Genomic DNA, 17189 nt, shown 5'->3' on the forward strand with positions numbered 1-17189 from the left:
AAAAAAAAGCAATCCTTAAATTAAGATGTGTGGAGAGACTAGTATAATGCCTGAAATTTGAAATTTAAAATAGTCCACTAAGAATTAAGTTTGTGAGAACTTTAAGTAGATTGGAGCCACCTAACAAGATGTTTTTTTTATACACCCAACTCCCCCTCCCCACTTCGTGCATTTGTCTTTATAACCTTTACCTTAATAAATCTTCCCTAGACAAAAGTGAATTTAACAATCATTAGGTACAGCTTGAAAGTATTAAATAAAAACAACTAAACAAAACAGTAAATTGGCTGTATTGTCACTACTGCTTTGGAGGCATGTCTGTTTATTGTGAATTATTAGAGGATAATATTTTGCAAGAAAAAATATTTTCAAATGTGATACCTACAATTTTGTGTCAGAATCTTTTATACCTGGAACGACTTTCATTATTAGAACTGGACTTGCTAACAGTTCTCAATTGTAAGGGGAAAAATTCTAAAATAGAGAAGATAACTTTACAGTGTGTAATTCTGAAATTTCAAGGGTACATTTCTGTACATTTTGTACAACGTCTAGTACATTTAGAAACTCATACAGTACTGTGGTTCAGTACGTTGACTGAACAGAGCATTTGGTGCAGTAACCTGCATATCAGAGATGGAAACATCCTAATTTGATCTAGGCAAGAACTGAATTTCGATAGGAGCCTGATTTGGAGAGTAAGGAAGTAGATACATTTGTGCTGGGTTCGATTACTGTTGATTCAATAAAGATTGATGCTCTTTTTCCTGAAGAAGCACATTTGTAAGAGATGAATTGCATCTGCACTGCAGCATAGGCCACTCTGTTTTCAGTTCAGAATGTGTTTTTCTGAACCTAGGCGTAAACTACAAAATATCGTACTGTTTTATTACTGCCGGTGTACTGCTGTTTTGTTACTGTTTTGTTTGAAAACCGAAATTTTTTTACAGTAGTTGCACATATTCAGAATGACATATTTTGCATATTTTAATTCCTAATTTTTTTTAATGGGATGCCAAACCTGTTAATATCAATGCTGGTGTTCTAAAATTGTTATGCAACGTGCTTTGGACTTGCTGTGATTTAAGTGATGTATATTTACCTACTAAACCATTTACATAGGTTACTTCAGTTCATGCCCTTCCTTAAAACAAAAAAAGTTCCAAGAAGACTTTTTGCTGAAAAGTATTAAATGTTTAATTTCCTTTTGCCATGGTGGATATAGAATAGTCCATTTATCTTCATTAAGGCATATAGCTTTAAAACTTGTGGCTTTGCTATTTGGGAGTTACGGATGCATGCCCTCACTTGTCAAGATAAATGTATTATACTGTAGTTCTCTCCCCTCCCAGTATGGATATTCAAGTTGTACTGCGGGTTTGACCACAAGTAAGCAATTCTCTAAGGATAGAGAAGGAAAATGTACATACTCCTAGGAATATATTTTCCAGAGCTAAAATTGACATTTTATAAATAATTTCCATGTTGCAAACTTCAGACTCACAATCACAGCAATTCAGTGATATGCATTTGGCATGAGTCAGTTTCAGTTCTTAGTGCTTTTCATTGGAAATGGCATAAAAAGTAAGATTTCTTTGAATTTTTTATGTTGTGGGCTTACAGGGGACAGAAGATGTTCTTCAGTTGTAGTTGTCTAACAGTGCATGGCAGCATAAATAACGAAATGGTCATAAACCTGAGCTGCACTTCTCAGGTCACATGTTCCACTTCATTTTTAAAGAATCTAGAAACAAACTAAGCAGTTGATAACAGGTCAGTTGCAGGTGATAAAAGAGAGTTTAGATGGGACATTACTTCTTTTTCCACACCTGGCATAACCATATTATATCCTTTGCAGAGTTGTCTTTAAGCACTGACTGGTATGTTTGTTCATAAACATATGGCATAAACAATACATCACTATTTGAATTCCAAGGACACAATACATTTTTAAAGATAGTCACCATATGTCGTAGATTCTTCACTGGAAAAAATATTGATGTTAGATTTATTTATTTTATTTAAACAAAAAAAGGCTGACTTATTTCTAACTAAAGTTTAACAGTAAAATATTGTTTTGCAAAACAGGGCTGTCTCAGTATTGTTTGTAGATTTGATATTGGAGGCATTTAATAGAATCAAGTGTGTAAAGTGAAATTCTCTTATTTATTTTTACATACTCCATGAAGTTATGAAGATTGTTTTAGAAAAAGTCGTAATATATATAAATGGCATTCACACCCTCAGAAGCAGCTAAAATAAGTCTGGCCACTAAGCATCCTAAATTTTATTCAAGCCATTATTTCTAATAACTATGTGCCGAATAGAAAAGGCCAGATTTTTATCTAGTTAGCAATTGAGGAGTCCAGCGCTTGTCCTAGATTGTGAATAACTATGAATCATATTAATTATAGCTATCCTCAAATTTATTAAGTACACTGAAGATAATTGTAAATTTTGTTTCTAAAAATATGTTATGCAGGCTCGACTGTGGGTTGTTGACCCCAGGGAAATGCTTAAAAAATGCCATATAGTTATTGTTTTTTAGATTATTATGCTTTTTGAAGCTAAGACAGATGTACAAAAAGATGCAGTTTTTATTTTGTATTGGCAGCTTCCAAATATTTAGTATCTATTTCCAAGAGCTGCAATTAGTAAAGCATCCATGGTACTGAAATCCACACATCCCACAAGCTAATTATATTTGCAAGGTCAGATTGAATACATATTTTCAGAAAAATAAAGGGTTATATAAATGTGTCTTCTACTTGGCTGTTATATCACAGTTTGTTGATCTGGAGTATAATGTGTACAATTCACAAATTTGTCTGATAACAGAAAGTGGTGTGTGATTGTGTTTATTTTACTAACCAGTATATTCACAGCAATCACTTCCAAATATCTCTCCAGTAAAGATGTGTTAATTACAAAACAGACAAGGTCTTCTATTATATTAAAGCTACTAACAAGAAGACAGCAGGAATCACACATGTAAATAGCATCATCAACCCCTATTTTAGTCCTCTGTTTTGATCTGTGAGTTGCGCATAGACCAAAGGTGCTATTAAAGACTCAGTATATGAAATAGGCAGCATTATATGAACAAAATTTATTCAACAAGAAAACAGACCTTTAACATGAATTTAACAAGCCTGAGAAATTATAAACTCTCATATGCTGCAGATTCATGCAGTGATAATAAACAAAAAAGGAAAGTAAGAGGTTTCCTTAAGCTAGCCAAACTGCTAATGGTTTTGTTATAAGCTGTCTGCTGTTGAAATGACCTCTGAAAAGTCTGAAGACACTTGTACTAGGAAAAAATTAAATGGTCAGAGTGCTGAAAGAGTTGCACTGTGGAAATGCATTAAAAAAAATAAATCTACCTTGATATTTCTGGAAAAGATCCCAATGGCATAGACTTTTGTTTAACTTTTTATGTCTTTACAGAAAGGGAATTTATCATGAAACTTGGAAATTGTAGTTTTTACTAAAGCAGTGCATATTGCAGTAGGTAATTTAAGTACAATGAAAGCTTAATATTTTGCACGAGAAATACTGACTTCTTACAACAAAAATCTAAGTAACTGAGTGGGGGTTTGTGCTGCTTTTAATTAATCCTTAGAGGTTCTTTGTTCAAAATACTGTGTCTAAAGTTTCCATCATACAATACGGTGTGACCATGTTGCTGTCATCTGATTGCATCATGCTGTACTTCAAAATACACAAACGTAGAGAAGAGACTTCAGCTTGCGCACACCTCCAAGTGCTCACCGGGGCTTTTATCTTGAATCTTACTGTGGCATAATTAACACCTACTTTACCCATTGCTCATTAGTACACTGGACATTAATGAGTCTATTTTGCTGTAATCCTCGAAAGGAGGTACTGATTTGTGCTCACTGTGAAAAAAGCAATTGCATTTCATAGAAATGAATATGTAGGATTTATTGTTGTATTTATGTTTTTATTGCGTATTAGGTCTAAATTTAGCCTCCAGGTTGTTGAGCATGTTATTTTCTTTAAGATGGTTGCTATAGTGATAGCAGCAAATTCCTTTAATCTTAGTGTAGTTAAAGTATTTAGTTACCATTGGTCGTCACAGTGCAGCTGAGACGAGAAATATCATTCACACACGTACTTTTTGCACCCCTCTGAGATTGTAGAAATTGGAATTTTATCCCTTTTGGAAGCTTAATATTTCTGATTTGTGATTTTAATACTTCATCCCGCTTTCTGTTAGATTGATATTTGTTCTAATTAGGAATGAAATGCAAGTATTTCCTTCAGGAGGACAGATAGAGCTGGCAGTCCTTTCCCATGCAGGTAGTACCTGAAACATAACAAAAATTACTGCTGGTCACAATTAAGATGCTAGAGTAATATTCAGTATCACTCAGAAATATTTTAACATCTAGTTCTCATATCTTAATGTAAAATTTATCCAACCGTAACCTTGAGAACACCAACTGAAATGTGGGATTTATTATCAAAACCAAGTTTAATCAGTGTTTTTTTGGAGGGGGGGCTTTCTTTTTATTTTACATGACTCGAGTCCCAAAACAAATCCATGCTGAAGAATGCCATTTGTTCTTGGATAAGGTCAACATTGTCTGGTGAAGTTCTTTGGTTAAATTCAAATCTAGAAGCATGGCTGTTAGTAAGTTATAAAGCAGCTCCTTGTGATTATAGTATACTGCCAAGTTCATGTTTCTTCCTCCTCAGGGTATATTTTTACTTGCTTGGGTTTTTTTCCTGTTATCTAGCTAGTCTCTGGAGAACCTGTGGTGTGGAATTTTTTTGCTTTGCTTGACTTTTTAATTTATGCTGCCTGCTTGTTATGGTTGGGCATTTCCAGGTGTTCATAAATTAGAGCATCTGGTTAAAATGGAACATAAATATATACAAAAGCTTGATGCAAGTGTTTTGAGATACAGAATATCTGATAGTGATAAAAAGGGAAAAAATGAGAATTAAGCGTTTTTATAATGTAATTACTTTTTTGTAGCATTAGTATCAGATTACATGCTTCTGCTGCGTATTAAATCTGATTTGTGTTTTGGTTTTATTATTGTTCAGAAAAAAAAATCACTGTTAACTCACTTTAATTGGGTCACAACCTAACATTTTTAATAAAGAAGATTTTTTTGGGGACATTTTCTGCATGCAGTTTAGCACATGACATGTGCAGATGGATCTGACCAGTCAGCTGAGAGTCCAGGCAATAGCCCTTAGTGGCACTGAGTCACTCAATACAGCTGAAATAGTTGGGTCTCAAAAGTAAATACAACAGGTGATAACTTACTTGGCTTTTTCAGTTTACACTTTCATAATTTTTTATTCCTATGAATACTTGCAAATTAATTTTATTTCCAGGTGAATGACCTCAATATTTATATTGTACTCCTAATAAATTGCATATGTGTTTACTTACATTTATTTGTGTAAATGGAGAGGAAAATGCTAGAACAAGGTGGGAAACTCTATGCAGCTTTCTGTGCAGACTTTCAGTGACAGTGGTTGATTTCTTGTTTGTTCAACATAAAAGATTTGGTTGAGGTCTAATTCCTCAGAATATCAAATCAGCCGGATAAATGCATCTGTTGTTGTCCAACCCTTAGTATGGAGGGGAAGACAATAAAAATGGTTGTAGAAAAGCTGTTAAAATGAGATTTAAACTATTTAGTTTAACGAACTAGAACAACACTTCAAGCGTATGCAGACACAATGCCTGCAAAGTATGCCTGGTACTATTCCTGTGGCTGTACAAGGCTGTATGCGCACTGGTCCAGTTAAAAGACTGGGGCCTAACCAAGAAATCTTACTTGGCAATTATGCATCTGTAATGGCGATTACCCAGTAAGAGTGGGTTTGTGTGTATTGTTGGTATGTTCTCAGTTTTGTTTCACCTCACAGAGGTGGTGGATGGGGTGTGGAGTTTATTGCACGGGGCCATGAACTCCTATTTCCAAAGATTTTCATAGACAAATTCAGCACAGGACAGAATAAAAATCAGTGATGGTTTTACTTTATTTGCAATGAAATAGCACTGAGTACTACCTACCATGTACCTTTAAATCATAAATGACCTTGGTTTTCTTTTACTCTATTTTTTACTCCTGAGCATGACACTGACAAGGACTTTTTAATCCATCAGACAGTTTATAGACCCTTTCGTAGTCACAAGAAGCAAAAAGCATCTGACTAGAAGGGAATACATGGGACAAGTTCCTTGCTGGCTATAATTTTGTTGTCATTTCAAGTATTGTGGTAGTATAATTGATGTGACAGGACTGGGCTTTAGACTTGGTCCCTTAGCTTGTGCTCACTTTCAGTTTTAGTCTCTCTCTGTCACTCATTTTGATTGGATAGGATTTAGGTGACAAACATATGCATACCTTTGAAGCTTAGAGTAAGTGTACATAAAAATTCAATGTTATATGATGATATCATGTATATAAAACTTACAGCTCCGTGGAAAAGGTAATAATTGGTGTCACCTTACAATACAAGGTAGTGTAGTGTGCTGATAGCATAGCCAGCAGGAGGCTCTTTTTTATTAATATTATAATTAAATGATTTTCTGGATAAAGGCCAAAAACAGATGAGAGTTGATTGTGTCTTGTCCACTGTTGCTTGGTACTATTAGCTGTATTTTCTAAAAAGAATTGACTTGACATCTTGTTTTTACAGGTTGTTATTGATGCCTTCAGATTGATCAATGCTAATATGATGGTCTTGGGACATGAACCAAGACAAACAACTTCAAATCTGGGTCACTTAAACAAGCCGTCTATCCAGGTAAACCCAGTGTTGATAGTAATGTAAATGGCAAGATTTATTCAGCAGTTTTGGGGAAAGGTACCTAAAACCAGTAAGCTACAAATTGTTTATTGTTCTCTCTGTAGCATTTTTCTGCATGCATTTATAATTGATGTGATTTATCAATGGAGTTACATATGTGAAGGGTTTAAAATTGAGCCCTAAATTAGCTACCTATGTGTGAATGCATGTGTAAGTATATACCGCAAAGGTTAAGTTACAGATTTATGGAAATGCAAACTTTTAAAAATGACAATTGATGTCATATCATCTGATGCAAGATAGGTACTAGTTTTCAGTACTGCAATTTAGAAACTGCTGCTTATTAACATCTTGGCTTTCCTAAAGATAAATTATTCTGAAGCAAATTATGAAAAAAGTTCCTTCTTCATTAATAATCTTGTCTTTCTACTGTATGCTTATATAGGTTCTTGCTTAATATGTAATCTAGAATTAACCTTGTCTTGTGTCTTAGGTAATAAATCTCTGATTTTTGTAATGCAGTAATTTGCTGAAAAAATAGTGGAGTAGGAGGTTCAATGGATGAATAAGATGTTTGATCAGCTTCAACTGTAATGTTTCTTTTGCGTATGTTGTCTTATATTTCTTTGCAAGTGTTTGTGAAAAATATTCAGAATTTGATTTCTGAAGTTGACTTTTGGTAGTAAGACAAAAATGTTGGTCTTCAATGAAGCAAACCTTTATTTTCAGAAATAGCTTCTGTCCTGAAACAGATATCCTCTGGAGTGATTAATGCTTTTATCTGCATCATTCTTCTGCCTCAATGTTTCTTTTGTTTTTTCTCTCCAGAAAACCTTTTTCCCTTACTATGCATTCTAAAAGGCATGTGTGTTTGCAACCATGAAGCTTAATTCCTGCTCTTTTAATCCATTACTTGAACAATAAAAGTAATATTTGCTAGATAAACATCCAAGAAAAAGACGGTACACTAGTCATAGTAGAACTGAAATGAGGGCTAAACTTCTGCTGTGAGAGCGCCGTCCTTTGGGGGTTACTAGATCACCATACCCTATCTTTCAAAAGATTGATTGTTTTTTATTACTAATGCATTGAAACCCTTTGCTATTTATAAAAATGCTAGCCAAAAAAATCAGTCAATTAAAGAGTGTCTGCTTCCGGAGGGTGCTGTATTTTACTTTTGATTTTTGAATCAGTAAAACCTGTGAATTGTAATGAGTATGAAATAAGCAGCTAATACTCTTGATTGGGTATAGGCAAGCCCATGCTTGCATGTTTCAGGGTTTTTCTAACTGGGCTTTTCTGGACCGTGTGTAATGATCTCCCTTGTAAACCCCTGTAGTATTGTTCAACTTCATTATCTGAAGATCGCTTTTGCTACAGCATGGCATATTTGGGCCATGGGAGTTCGGGGTTTCTGTTGTTAGAGTGGGTATTTTTTGTTGTGTTGTTTTTTTGCAAGTTGGCAGTGAGCTGTTGCAAAGGTCACTGTTCAACTAAAAATCATAGTTTCAAGTGATACTCTGTTCTTAAAACTGCAAGGGTACTTGCAGTGTTGCTTTGCTTTTATTCCAAGGGTATGAATAAAATTCTGATCTAGTTGAGGTCAACAGCAAACTTAATATTGATTTCAGCTGGGCTAGAAACAGACATTCCTTAAAATCTCAGTAATAAGAATAGTATGTGGCTTGACTTCATTCCTTTTTTTGTGTGGTTTTTCTTGTGTTCCCTTACCGACAGCGTTTTTACGTGCTCTTTGTGCATCTAATTTGTAAGGCTTGTTGGAATGGTGGTTTCCATTTGAAACAAAACACACAAAGAACAAGCTTTGCTTTAATGTGTTTTCTGGGTTTTAATTTAACCTGTTGCAGTGGCTAAACTACAACTACTGTTCAGGTTTGAAGCAGAACAGTTGTTCACCTTTTACGTTTGTCTGCTCTTTTATGGAGTGATTTCAGAAGGGGGGAAGAAAGAAGAGAGGATGGGGGGGAAGGCAAAAATGTTTGTCAAATTTTAGGAGCTTTAGAAAACTCCCTGAATATCTACAATTGATTTTAAACACAATCCCCAAACCCTCATGTGCAATCATTTTGAGTGGGGTAAGAAAATGGCGGTGGAAACTACTTATTGCTAATAGTTTCAACCATAAATTACTTTATGATAAAACCTGTATCTTACAATTTTAATTATAATAAGTGGCACAAGTAATGGTTACCTGTAACTGCTGGTTCTCATAAATATAACCATTCATTTAGTTTTGTATCTTTGTATATGTGTTTGCAAAAGAAATCTTTTTAAAATGTATATATGGGAACATTTTCAGCTTTCATACAGATAATTTTGGAGTGCTGAAATATTAAGTTGCATAAGATGCAAATACACATTCATTCTGTAGAGCTCTAAAGAAAATATTTAAACCTAAATAAGTAGAATGATTGAAACACAAATATTTACCACTAGTTCTGCATATTTTATGTATGATTTATCATATCTCATTTCTAAATGTGTACTTTATATGTAAAATTTTATTTGAAAAATAGACAATTTTAGTTGTGATGAGCATTTATCATAGAATTTTTTAACCCTCCCACTCCCAAATATTAATCCAAGTCACCCTTAAGTCATAAATGTAAAAAAAATTGTATGTAATGCATACGAGCAGAACGGCCAATACATGTGTATAGGTGTCACTTAACCTAATCTCAGTCAATCAGATTGTGACATACAAGTTTAAGGACAATTTTGCAAAGGGCATGATTATAATGAGAAAGGCACTTCCCCCCCCCCTTCAAAGTTAAAAAAGAAAATTAGGTTTTAATATCCAAGGTTAATTTGATGCACATAGTCTAACCGATACCTGATGTGTTTAATCAGTGCTTCCGCTACTCTTTTTTTGTATTGTACCTTAGAGAATGAACTTGGGAATGTTGGCAGGGGTTGTAAGTAAATAGATAGCCAACATTCTTTTGTTTGTAACAGAAAGAGCCTTATATTTTAGTAAAAGCAATAACCAAATTTATTGAGTGAGGAAGGATTTGAGAGAAATATGTTTGTGCATATGTATCGGTCAAATGTTTGCAGGCAGTTACCACTTCTTCCTATGTTAGTTGTTACTGTGTGAAAAGATCCGTGGTTTAGAAATGGAAAGTATAACTGTTAACAAATGCTAAAAGAGAAATAGGAACAGATATATTTACTTGATACCTACCTGTAGTCTCTGTGTATTTCGTGGTTTTTCTTTTATTTAAGTGATGTTTGAAGATGGCTGTATTTAAATGAACTCTTCCCTTCTAATATTTCTTCATTTCAATGCTGGATAATTTTTTATGCAAACTCTTCCCTGAATTTTACAGGCACTAATTCATGGACTAAACAGACATTACTATTCCATCACCATCAACTACAGGAAGAATGAATTAGAACAGAAGGTAACTGGTTTAGCTTTTATTCAGAGGACAGAGAACACTGAGCAAACTGTTTAAGATTTGTGGCAATATTCTGATTTCAACTGCTGATACTTTCAGTGGTTGTTTTAACTCTCCTGGATTAGATGGCTTCTCTTCCAGGAAGCACTTAGATGTGTAGTGATGATGATGAAACCTTCCAAAACCACATTCTCATATTCATATAAATAGTTTGACAACATTTTTGTCCACATGTTTTATGGAAAATCCTCATGCTGTACTCTGCACCTAACAGGTTTGTGCAAATTTTCAAGTTTTCAGTGATGAAGCTGAAAGACATATTAGCTGCCTTAGGTTTGCACAGGCTGGAATTCCTGGAGCTAGAAGACCATATTTTCTAAAATGGAATTTTATAACCAAGCGATCTCAGGTTTTTATTGGCTATAATCACTTTGACAGAAGGTGCTTCCAGTTGTTACGAATGGAGCTCCACAAGACTTCACTGAATATCAGGAAGCAGTGATGTCCTGCATTTACAGAACAAATATTGTCAGTTACTTTCTTATCAAACTTCCTTAGTTACAAGTAAAATCTAGCCTGACAGTTTCAGCCAGGAAAACAAACAGACAAAAAGAAAAAAGCTTTATCATCTACAGAATTTAATTCTCGAAAAGCCAGATTCTGTCCTCAGTTATGCCTATGTACATTCATGGCCTTGTTAGGGTTATAAATTGATCTCAGAGTTGGAGTTTATGATGAAACGGTCAGAATAGTTTTTTCACTTAATTTTGACTTTTAGAGAGCTAGAAGTAATAAAAAAGCCCGCAATTTTGAATAATGGAAGAGTATCCATGCAAATCAGGGAGTTGAAAAGAATTTATGAACTGCATAACCGTTTTTAGGACATTAGCAGTCTTTCAAGACTTCACTGTTGCTGAGAAGAGCAACTGACTCAACAAAGCCAGCTCCCAGAGATGTCTGTGAAGCTTCCAAGGGTTATTGTTTCCATTCAAATATAACAGTGTGGCTGATCCAGTCTTTTCTGAAGTTCCAAGCGTGTATTTTCTTTAATGGCTTTACATATGTAAGCTACTACCTTTGTAAGTAGGAGAATAGTCTTGACCAAGTTAGGGAAACTTTAATTGGTGAGGCAGCAGCTATCTCCACGGATCTTTCATAAAGCAGGTTCATACGTATCTCAACCCCCCCTCATGCGGTGGTGGTGATCTGTTATCTCCATCTGTAGTAAGAAGAGTACATGCTTCATGTCTTAGATGAGGAGCCCATCACACCAAACCATAATTTTAAAACCCAGATAGCCTAGCTAAACTGTCCATATGCAGTTTGCCTACAACTCCTTCTGTCAGTAACTAAGATCTTGCTAATACAAATTGTGAAACAAACTTTCAACTCAGTTCATACGTTCCAAACCCAGGTTTCTTTGGAAGCTGTACATAGGATGAAACAGGCACTTTTATTCAGGTGACAGCAATTACAGAGCTTACGGGTTCTCAAAGATGTCTGTAGTAAATCTTCGCAAATTGAGGGCAAGCTGAAACTGCTGAAAGGGTCCTCCCTACAATCCTTAAGCGTGCAGAAGACCCACAAAATATGCTTGCTTTATTTGTGAAAAACAGGAAATTGCCTTTCTAGCTATTCCTTCACTCTTTCAGGAATGACATCAGTGTCCAGGAAAACATTTCAGATATTTCTAATCGTGCCCACATTTATCACTGTCAAAACCCTGCATCACTTTATCATGTTGTTTTTAGAGCCGGTTACTTTGTAGGAGGACAAATGCACACAGGTCATGCTTTGGTTGCTTTTGAAGTTCACTTCATCTTAACTGTGGTAGCTGCTTGCATACAGTTCAGGATAATCAGTGAAGCCTAAATAACTACTTCTTACATTTAATCTAAGCATTAAAATATCTTTCAGCTTCGTCAGAGGCCAGAAGCTTCAACCATTCCTAATTTGGCAGCTCAAATATTCACCTGTTAGCTGTCCTACAGTGCAATTGTGCATTCTCAACCTACAGCAAAACCTAAAAATTACAAAAGAAAAACATCAATGTGACCCTAGTTTCCATGCCTCGTTTCCATATTTAGGGTTCCAGAAGTTTAATGTTTAAAAACTTACACAAAATCTATCATCTGCTGTAGCAGAATAGTTGATTATTGTATTTCCTGTATTTAAACATTGCATGATCAATAATTTTTTATTACATTCTTACTATTATAAATTGTTTTTCTGTCAGAGATATTCATAGTATTATGAATGTATTTTATGATGAATGCTCTAAAGAGGTTTTGTTTTGCAGATGTTGCTAAATTTGCATAAGAAGAGTTGGATGGAAGGTTTGACACTTCAGGACTACAGTGAACATTGCAAACTCAATGAAACAGTAGTGAAGGAGATGTTAGAATTAGCTAAGAATTATAACAAGGTATTCATGTCCCATAATGATAGTATAACTGTAGCTGTGTTTATGAAGTAAAGAAATTTATTACTTCATTTAGAAGAAAGCAGTTGATTATCACAAGCTTTATTCAGAATGACTTGTAAAGGACTAGATTATAAGAACAAAATAATTGTTGCAGGAACTCTTTTGGACTCCGGTGGTTATTTGATTTATATAATCTGTTTTTAGCAAAGAGTTTCTTGGGATTTGGTTAAATGAGGCAGAAGTGTGGCTTTATGGCCTTGTGGAGACTGTCTTTCTTATTAATCAAGTATGTATCATTTCTATGTGAAGTTGCCTATTAGCTCTTCAGGCTTTGCCACCTGACTTTTTGCTCTAAACTCGCAAAGCATTTAATTACATGCTTTGCTTTGAGATGTGAGTAATTGCATCAATTTTGTATTTTTACTTAGTGAAGAGAATATAAGATTCCTTTAGATCAAAATTAGCAGCTGATTGTATTCTTCATCCCTTCAAGGACTGCTTGACCAGTATAGCAGAATAAAGGTTATTTATCTGTATCATTCCAGTAGATAGATAGTAAGTATTTAGAACACATTCTAGAGCCCCATTCAACATTCTTTATCTAAATAAAGAATTTATTATTGGTGTTGTAAGAAAGAGGAATCACAGTTATTCGTACTGTTTTAATACTGGCGCTTAGACTTAGAAATATTTTTTATAAATACTGGATCTCAACAACCACTCTGGGTAGTAAGCATATCAGTCATTTTTTGATGAGTGCTATTTTTTTGACTTCTTAGAAGTCCTTAAAAACAAAATTCAACATTACATTCACTAGTTAAGTTAGTGGATTTACTTCATAAAGACACTGTGTTTGAAGGCAACAGAGCATTATAAAAACGTGTTAAAATAAGTGACTTTAAACAGTATAAAAAAATCTACTGAGATCAAACCTCCAGTTGTTGAAACAATGTAGGTAATATTATTTTTGGTTCTGCTTTACTAGTTTAACTCTCTTTAGTTATCTTTAACTATTGATACTGCTCATTTAAGATTTTTGCTTAAAAACAGATTTGTGACTATCTGACAATAAAACCATTCATGAGTATTTGCCTTGATCTTTTGCACTAACACTTAGTAATTAAAACCACGTCTGCTGAAAAGCTGAAGTACCTTTCCTTTTGACTTTCTGAAATGTGTTGCTGTTTGATTTTTTCTTTTTTTTCTTTTTTTTTTTTTTTTTGAGAAAGAGAATTATATTTTGAGAGTCTTGTGGCTTGGGGAAAAAGTAAATGAAATCTGAAACACTGACCTTTTCTGTGTTTCTTTCACAGGCTGTTGAAGAAGAAGATAAGATGACACCTGAACAGCTGGCAATAAAAAATGTTGGCAAGCAGGTGAGGTGTGATGAATTAGAGTGAGGTGGAATGATATGCTTCGTTCATTCTAAATATTAAGTTTTTTACATGTGCGTAGGTGATTTTAGTTCTACGTGCAAGATATTCTCAACACTCCAAAAAATGAATTTATTTTTGTTGAAGATTGTTGTGTAAGGAGCAAGGCTTTTGACTATAGGTAATCAGCAGAATATCTGCAAGTCGTGTTCTACATGCATTTGTATTACATGCTGAGGAGCAGTGTTGAGATCTGGTAGTTTTGTGCGTTTTTTCTTTTTTTTTTTAACTTCTTTTCAAGAAGAGGCATAAAGATATCCAAGTCTGAGTCAGAGAGGCCAAAACTGTGAAGACTTAAAAACATAGAAATAATTGAAAAAAGTTGGGAGTGTTGTTTATACGTTATCATGGCTAAAAAGCCAGCTCACCCCTATCCTCAGTTCACGAACACGCTGTCTGTGCTTAGCTCCAATACACACGTGTGCAAGTCAGCTGCGTTGTTTTGCGTTGCTGTTGAAGGAAAACAGTTCAGGCCCATAGCTGAAACTGAAAACACCCACATAATTCATTCTGTCCTTCTGCAATATCAGGATATAATCTCTTTATAGAAGACTCGACAGAAAACTATTTCTACATTTGATTTCAGTATAAAGGTTGAGGAAATGTGCTTTGATGAGGGAGAGAACAGCAAAACAAGTTTGTAAGAGGTTGTGTTCAAATTCAAGAAGGGCAATGGAAACAAGATATAGCTTTAAAAATATCCAGTGTGTCCTTAAAGAACCAGTATTTATTGTATTGCTAGTAGCAGTAGAAGAATTGAAAGGATTCTGGACTGCTCTTACGTGTCAGCTTCTAGTAGCAATGTCATAACACATCTGCACTATTGTTCAGTCACTTGTGTATTTCTGTAGCATTCAGAACAATGGAGTTTATGCACACCTACACATACATAAATATATACATGAAATAAAACATGTAAAAAGGGTTGTATTTTAAGGGTTATGATGCCATCTCAAACAGAACTTGAGCTTCACTAGTTGTTTAAATCATTACACATATGTGGAAAAAAAATCTATTTTGATACAGCTATTTAAAAAGAAAATATTTTTTTCCTGATAGAATTATTAAGTTTTCTTTAAATTACAAAATGGTTCAGTTAAGTAATTTCCGTGTGGGTTTTTTATGCGACTTATATAAAAAGCTTTGGAAACAAACAACTGCTCACAATAGGGATTTTATTAGGTTGCATAATTTGCTAGGAGCAGAGATAATATTGGAGAGCTATATGATCTTTGAAAATGAGTTATTTAAGAAGGATGGCTTACACAGATTTTCTAGTACACTTTTATGTAAACTTAGGTTCATTAGAATTTTGACAATAGTTTTTTTAAAAGTTAAAATTCCCACACGATTGTCTTCCGTATTTTAATTTATTTACGCACCAGAATGCTGCAGTAATACTACAGTAAAGTTTAGAGATATTTTTTAAATGTGCCTGATAATTTTTCAGTATTTGGACATTAATTGCTTAATCTCAATTCTGAAACTGAAGAAGTGCATGAGTGTGTGTTTCAACCAGAAATAATCTTATTGTTCTATGCAGATGCCCACAAATGCCCACATCAATTGAGTAATAGTGTGTGTGGATGTGTATTTTCAGAACACTACTCAGGCTTAACATTGAATTTTTCAGAACATTTGAACATACCATTGTGCTTTTTTTTTTTATGGGTATAAATATGCTAATTTTCTTGCAGTCAACACAACTATTCAAAGACTGTTAGATCATGCTTGAGTCTTTACAGGATTAGAACACACATTTGGACAAAGATCTGAAAACAAATTGCAATGTACCAGAACTAAGATTAAAATATTGGCCTTAGTGAGATGCATAGTAAATTCCACATATTGTGTGTTGTCCTTAAAACTCACAGCTGTCATGGTTACTCTTCAGATGCTGGATAGAAATTTACTTCCTAAACCTATCGTCAACTTATCTGAGTGATAGTACGGACTAATAAAATCTTATTGATGGAAATTCAATCATTTGCTACATCTTGTTAGAATGGAAAATTTAGGAGTGTTACTGGCCTGTGTTCCTTAAGTTGTGATCATCTAAAATAGACTTGAAGTAAATGAAATCCTTCAGAGATGTGTTTCAGTCATTTTTTTCATGGCATCCTTTGTATTTCAGGACCCCAAACGTCATTTAGAAGAGCATGTGGATGTGCTGATGACCTCAAACATTGTCCAGTGTTTAGCTGCTATGTTGGATACAGTTGTATTTAAATAACCGATTTACTGTTTGTGATGCTTTCTGTGTATATTTGTTTATTGTTTCTAATACTCACAAAACAGAGACTGTTGAGGCTATATTTGATTAAACAGAGACATCTGACTTCATTTGCAATGTAAGTGCAGCACTATAACACCTTTCAGTCTCTAATTGTGCAGTTGCTTCAGTTTCTTTGTGTCAGGGTCTTTACAGATTCCAAAGCATTCAAGAACATAATGTGGGCAAAACTGTATTACGTTTTCATTTAATATTTGGGGGGAAAATCAGTAGTACATATATATTTTGATTGCTGCAACATAATAAAAATACACTTACAAACCTATCTTAAGTTCTGGAAGGCCTTTTTTGAGAAAGGATGGCAGGAATTAACAGCGTAGGAAAAGTGTTGGTAAAGGTTTATTTCTACCCGCTGTAAAACTACTGAGATACTAATTGCTAGGACAGCAAAAATCCACTAATGAAATTTGGCTCCCATTGATTACCAGATACTCTCATTGAGATTAAATAAAAAAATAAAAATAAATAAATTGTAGTAGGGCTGAATTCTGAGGATGTACAAAAAACAAAATGCTGAAAATTCCCCTGCCAGCTCCCTTTCAGTATTACTCAAACCCTAATATCCACAGAAGACAATTGACCTTAAGAAAATGAATTCAGTTATGCTGATAACTGAATCACACAACTCTCACAAGTGGTGTCATAAATAGCAGTGTTCTGAGAATAAACATTAAAGTGATAGAGGCTGTTCTAGGTTATATGAACCCTCCCTCCTGCAAAAGAGAACGTACACAAGATGTCCATATATATAAATATATGGAAAGAGTCCCAACTGGAATATGACATTTAAAACTGTTTCCAGTGACTAGAGAGGG

General features: G+C 34.4%; 1 protein-coding gene across 1 annotated transcript in view; it reads left to right on the top strand.

The window, feature by feature from the left end:
- Positions 1-16637, top strand: part of PSMD14 (proteasome 26S subunit, non-ATPase 14) — a 48459-nt gene extending 31822 nt beyond the window's left edge. Inside the window, exons 8-12 of the mRNA XM_054830321.1 lie at positions 6691-6798; positions 10152-10226; positions 12523-12648; positions 13962-14024; positions 16216-16637. Of these exons, the coding sequence (XP_054686296.1) occupies positions 6691-6798; positions 10152-10226; positions 12523-12648; positions 13962-14024; positions 16216-16314 (471 nt within the window). The 3' untranslated portion in view covers positions 16315-16637. The remainder of the gene's footprint in view (positions 1-6690; positions 6799-10151; positions 10227-12522; positions 12649-13961; positions 14025-16215) is intronic.
- Positions 16638-17189: the final 552 nt, after the last annotated feature.

This window comes from Grus americana, chromosome 6 (assembly GCF_028858705.1).
Source record: "Grus americana isolate bGruAme1 chromosome 6, bGruAme1.mat, whole genome shotgun sequence".
Lineage (NCBI taxonomy): Eukaryota > Metazoa > Chordata > Aves > Gruiformes > Gruidae > Grus > Grus americana.